Raw genomic sequence first — 6,003 nt, forward strand, 5'->3', positions numbered from 1 at the left:
TCATCCCAGATGGACCAACTGAAAAGAATTAAAAAATCATTACTTACTTATCAGCATTTGTAAATAACTTAAATTATTTTAGAAATATTACATACATTGCCAGAGCTGATTTGGTGCAGGTACATTTGAGATGATTCCCCAAGGACTAGCTGAAAACAAGAAAAAATCATTAATTACAAATGCAGTCATTGTAAATATAACTAAAATTGTTTTAATGCTTTATACATTGCCAGGGCTGATTTGGTGCAGCTACATTTGAGATGATTCCCCAAGGACCAGCTGAAAACAAGTAAAAAAAATCATTGATTACTAATGCAGTCACTATAAATATTACTACAATTGTTTTAAAAATGTTGCGTACCTTGACTGGGTGAATTGCCTACGGCTACATTTGTTGTATTCATTTCCCATGGTACAGCTGAAAAGAAATAAAAAATTATTAATTACTAATGCAGTTACTATAAATATTACTACAATTGTTACGGAAATGTTATGTACCTTGCCAGGGCTGATTTTGTGCAACCAAATTTGATATCATATTAGATGGACCAGCTGAAAACAAGTAAAAAAATCATTAATTATTTATGAAGTCATTATAAATATTACAATTGTTTTAAATCGGTTACGTACCTTGCCATGGCTGATTTTGTGCAGCTGAGTTCGACATCATCCCAGATCGACCAGCTGAAAACAAGTAAAAAAATCATTAATTACTAATGAAGTTATTATAAATATTACTACAATTGTTCTAGATTGGTTACGTACCTTGCCATGGCTGATTTTGTGCAGCTGAGTTTGACATAATCCCAGATCGACCAGCTAAAAACAAATAAAAAAATCATTAATTACTAATGAAGTTATCATAAATGTTACTAAAATTGTTCTAGATTGGTTACATACCTTGTAAGGGTTGATTTTGTGCAGCTACATTTGTGAGCATCCCTGATGGGCCACCTGAAATCAATGAAAATTGCATAATTCACCAATGCAGCAAATTCATATAAATACTATTTCTTTGTCATCCTACATACCGTCAGTGAACTTTAATGAAGATAGGACTGGCCGATGCTCAATGTAAGGTGTTACAAAAGCCATTTCGTTCATGTATTGAAATTTGGATCTGACCAGCCCCGAACCAGACTTTTGATTTTTGATCAGTAGATAATCTTTTTTAAAAGATTCGAATAAATGGTTCCACTCGATCTTTATTTCATCTCCTGTAAACATTATTAAATAAACAATGTATAAAATATTCCATAATATAGCATGCAGTGATTTATTACTTCATGTTGTTTTATTTTTATACATTAAATAAATCACCTGTTAAAAATACAGTTCCGGGTACGCCACTTAAACAATTCATGTTGATATAATCAGCAATTTCATTCCACGCATTTTCTTCTTTTTCTTTGGACGTATGTTTTTTTAAAGTTTTGTCAAATAAGAAAGGACGAGTCCTGACTGAATTAATAATAATATCGTGAAATCGATCAGTCATTTTCCTTATTTATTTTCGAACGAATTGTTATTCACCAAATTCAAAAATATCACGCTACTTGCGTTCTTGGTTCACTATGTAAACAAAGAACGTACCGACTGTACGGGCGATTGACTTTGAACTGACCAACTGTAATCGACGAGAAATCCTCTTCTTTCAAAACAGCAGAAAATCGCTATCAGATAGGCATAGGCAGTCGGTTGTAAATTGTTCCGGTCACAGTATCCATACAGTACCTAGCCTGTTCAGTTCTTTGCAATCGTGTTCTCTGTCGATCAATTTTCTCGTCGTTTAATGATGGTGCCTGAAAATATAAAAAATATTATCATAACAACTTTAACAATCAATGATGATTATAAATATATTTACGACAAAAATTACCAGCCTAATGTTTATGGCAATAAAAAATCTTTTCTAGCATTCGTTAAAAACCAAATAAAAGAACAATTTGATTTAAACGTATCTGGTAAGTTTTATCTGTTTTTCATATTTTCAATGTTTATGTTATGTTTATGTTTATGTATATTTAGAATCTAAAGGAAAATTTTTGTTACAGAGGATGATGTTAACAAGTTTTGGGCGGAAATGAGGTCTAATTTCGTTAAAATCAATAAAAAAATGAGCGAGCATGCCAAAATCAGTGACGCGGATAAAGAATATTATCAAAAATTAATATTTTTAGAAGATTATATAAGCCACAGAAATTCAAGAGTGGTTAAATTGAAAAAAGAAGAGGATGAAGCTAACTTGGCAGAAAGGGCTGGCCTTTTAGATATTCTAGGAGAAGCTACTTTTAAACAATTATATCCAGATCATGACCTCGACAATTTTCCAGATATTTCTAAGGAATTATCTTGCGTCCCACAAAATGAAGATTTAGAAATACTTGATGGCTATGAAAACATAGTCATTTCAAACTTGAAAAATTCTGGGCAGCAAGTGTTGGCAAGTGAAACTTTGGAAAATCAACGAGCAAATGAACATACTTCCATTGAAGCGAAAGCATCTGTGTTAAATTTAAAAAAAAAAGAAGAAGTAACTTCTTCTAAAATAGAATCAAGTTCTTTCAACAGTAGTGACTATAAGAAGGATGATTATTCGGATGCTCGCCGTCTTGCTGCTCTTGTGTGAGTACAGCTCCGACGGCAACTCCGCTTGCGTCGCACTGCACCTTGAACGGCTTGAAAAAATCCGGCCGTGCAAGGACAGGCGCCGACGTGAGTGCTGACTTGAACCTCTCGAAAGCCGTCTGCTGCTCCTCGTCCCACTTCCACTCCTCCGTCTTCTTCAGCAACTTCGTCAGCGGCGCCTTGATCTCGGAGTCGCGCGCTATGAAGCGCGCGTACCATCCGACCATGCCAAGAAAGCGACGAAGCTGCTTCACATTCGTCGGTGCCGGGTAATACACCACTGGCTGAATTCGCTCAGGATCCGGGCGCAAGCCTTCATGATCGAGCTGAAAACCCAAGTACAATACCCGCGGCCGACAGAAGTGACACTTCTCTCGATTGACTTGCAGGCCGGCGTCGACTAATCGACTCAGCGCAAATCTCAACCACTTCAAGTGATCGGCGAACGTGTCGGTTACGACGATCACATCATCGAGATAAGCAAATATGTGCGGCTCGTATGCTGGCCCAAATAGAGCGTCTACGAGGCGAGAAAACGTCGATGGGCTATTAGATAACCCGTAAGGCATCCGCAAGAACTGCCAAAGACCCGAGCCAGGCACAGCGAAAGCTGTGTACTTACGGCTCTCTTTATCCAACGGCACTTGCAGAAAGGCAGCTTTCAAATCGATCGTCGAAATGAAGCGCGCATTCCGCAGTCTGTCGAGGATCATGTCCATGTTGGCCTCCGGGTAAGCGTCTTTGACTGTTCGCGCGTTCAGGTCGCGAAAGTCGATGCACATACGGTAGCCTCCGTCACTCTTTTTCACGAGCACCGGCGCGCTTCGGAAGTTGCGTGCCGGTGGCTCAATGATTCCCTCTTTGTGCCATTTCGTGACCGTGTTGCGAGCTTCCCACAGCATCGGCTCTGTCATACGGCGCAGCTTGTGCTTGATCGGAGTCTCGTCCGTAAGCCGTATGTGGTGCTCAACCAAGTCGGTCATCGAGTGTAGACCGTCGGCCAACTTCGTCTGCGGCGCCAGCACTTCCTCGACCAATCGATTAACTTCGGCGAGCTGCTCTTCGTTCGTGACAGTGATGCCAGCGCAGCTTTCGCGCTTCGCTCGGTCATCACTGCACAAGAAGGGCCTCCACGGGCCTTCTCGCACTTACCACACTCCTCGTCTCCATCTCGTGTCGACGTCAAAATCATGGCAAAAATCCATGCCGAGTATGACGTCTTCGTCGAGCACCGACATCACTCGGAAATTAAGGCGCGACTGAAAACCCTCGATCTTCAAGTCGGCAGTCAGAGTTCCGATCGCTTTCGACACTTCGCACATAGCCGAGCGAACGAGCACGCCACCACAAGTCTGCATCTGCGTACGAAATTGCTCGGCTACTCTCTCGTGCATCAACGAGGACGTAGCCCCTGGATCGAGCAGAGCGCTGTAGCAATTTTCACCTAAGGAAATGCTTACATACTTGCGAGTGTCCGCGCTACGCACCGAAGACACGATCACATCAACTACGCGCAGCGAATCTCGACTTCGATCTGACGCACTTATTGATGCGGATAGGCACCGCTTCTCAGACTCGGCCATATTAATCGGCGCAAGAAATTCGCCTCTCTCTCTCGGCTCAGCTTCTGACAACGGACTCTCGTTCGACGGGCTGCCAAAACTCGTTACGGCACCGCTAACGAGCGCATCTGCACTCCGAGTTGGATTCCTCTGCGGGAGGGCCGCGCCATCTAAGTCGCTTTCCCTCCCTGATTGAGGTTTCCCAAGTACGAGCGGAACTCCGTGCATTTGCTGCACTGCCGAAACGTCACACCACGAGTTCCACACAAACAACACGACGGCTCTTCCTTCGATGCCTTTGCCGGACAATTGCGCGACATATGTCCCAGCTGGCCACAGTTGTAACACTTGACCGATGGACACTCGTTCGCGCGATGTCCTGGCAACTGGCACTTGAAGCAAGCCCCGGCAAAACTTGGCTGCGCACTGGCCACTTGCTGTGTCGCAAGCGGAGGTGCATTGCTAGTCGATGCTCCGGCGCGCGCTGCAGATGCGTAAGTGGTCTGCACCGCAGCTGCCTGATGCGTCGTCTGTTCGGACTTGTCTTCAGCCGTCAACGTCGATTTTATCGCCTGCCACCGAGCCAACAACTCATCGTCGAGTGGAGCATTCTGCGCGTTTTTCGCTGCAGGTGCTTTACCCTTGGACTTGTTCTTCTTGCCTTTCTTCGTCTGTTTCTTCGGCGTCGCGTCACCTTTTATCTCTGCCACAACGTCAACTTCGTCATCGCTCACAGTAGTTGCAGCTGCAACTTTCACACGCGCACTCGTCAGAGGCTTGAACGCGGCGCCTTTCACCGTCATTTTGTCTGCCGTAGGTGGCGGAACATAACGACTGTTGATCGCGCGAGTCTGTAGCTCTCGAGGCGATCCAGCGTGTCCACTAAACGGTCTGAGATCGCGCGCCTATACTCGGGCAACAGATTATTATAAGCGATCTCGACGACTTCTTCTGCGCGTGGTGGCCGCTGAAACCGATCGACAATGAAACGGAGACTCGTAATAAAGTCGGAGATCCGTTCACCTTTGGCTTGCGTGCGACGCAGGAGGTCGCTGAGCAGAGTGCCAGTGTCATACTCTACGACAAACTGTCTCGTGAATCTCGAACAAAACTCGTGCCAGCTCGTGATGTCGCGTTTAACTGTCGAAAACCAGCGGCTCGCGCGCTTTGTAAATATACAAGGCAGCGCTTTGAGCACGCTGTTGATCGACAGCCCCGCGCCGTCAATACAGCCGCAGAGTTTGTCCAAAAATTCCTCAGCCTCGTCCTCCTCGCCCTCGCCGCTGAAACTCAAGTTCCAGCTTCGCAAAAGCTTCAGGGCCTCGAGCTGCTTCGCGTTACTACTCTTGCTCGTCGGCACATCGTCGCAAGCACTCGTTCGACGCCGCTTCTTGGAGCGTCTCCGCGAGTCGAATTGCGCCGACCCACGAGGGTCTTCGCTGCTCGAATAGCTCGTATGACTCGCCATCCATGCAATCGATTCGCTAGCGCTTGGCAATTCGGGAGATCTCGTGCGCGCAGGTGGGACAAAACTTCGTCGCATCGGCACATACTGCAGGTCACGACTCCGCTGCCCGTCCGCTGCAGCACGGCGAGTCTGATCGACATACGCCGCGCGCGCAGGACTGGCCATCGTCTCTTGGCGCAACCTGACAGGTATGCGCGAGCTGCGATCGTGTGAACAGCCAGCCGCTTGAGAGGACGTCTGCATTGGCGTGTGATTCATCGCACGCGTGTTTTCCCGATCGCCACGGTGCGCGCTGCGCGACTCGTCGAATCTTGCACGCGGCGTTAGAAACACATCGTCGCTCTC

The 6,003-nt window shown here is 45.6% G+C and overlaps 1 protein-coding gene across 1 annotated transcript; it reads right to left on the minus strand.

Moving 5' to 3' along the window:
• Positions 1 to 4,360: 4,360 nt before the first annotated feature.
• LOC106659196 (zinc finger CCHC domain-containing protein 9-like) lies at positions 4,361 to 4,993 on the minus strand. The gene has a single exon (XM_014381611.2). It carries the CDS (start codon positions 4,991 to 4,993, stop codon positions 4,361 to 4,363), a length of 633 nt encoding a protein of 210 aa, XP_014237097.2.
• Between the last annotated feature and the right edge of the window lie 1,010 nt (positions 4,994 to 6,003).

The sequence above is a fragment of the Trichogramma pretiosum genome, unplaced genomic scaffold (assembly GCF_000599845.2).
Source record: "Trichogramma pretiosum strain Unisexual culture from Peru unplaced genomic scaffold, Tpre_2.0 scaffold50, whole genome shotgun sequence".
Classification (NCBI taxonomy): Eukaryota; Metazoa; Arthropoda; class Insecta; order Hymenoptera; family Trichogrammatidae; genus Trichogramma; species Trichogramma pretiosum.

Coding starts and splice junctions, on each gene's coding strand:
- LOC106659196 (XM_014381611.2), bottom strand. CDS start 4,993: ATGACGGTGAAAGGCGCCGCGTTCAAGCCTCTGACGAGTGCGCGTGTG.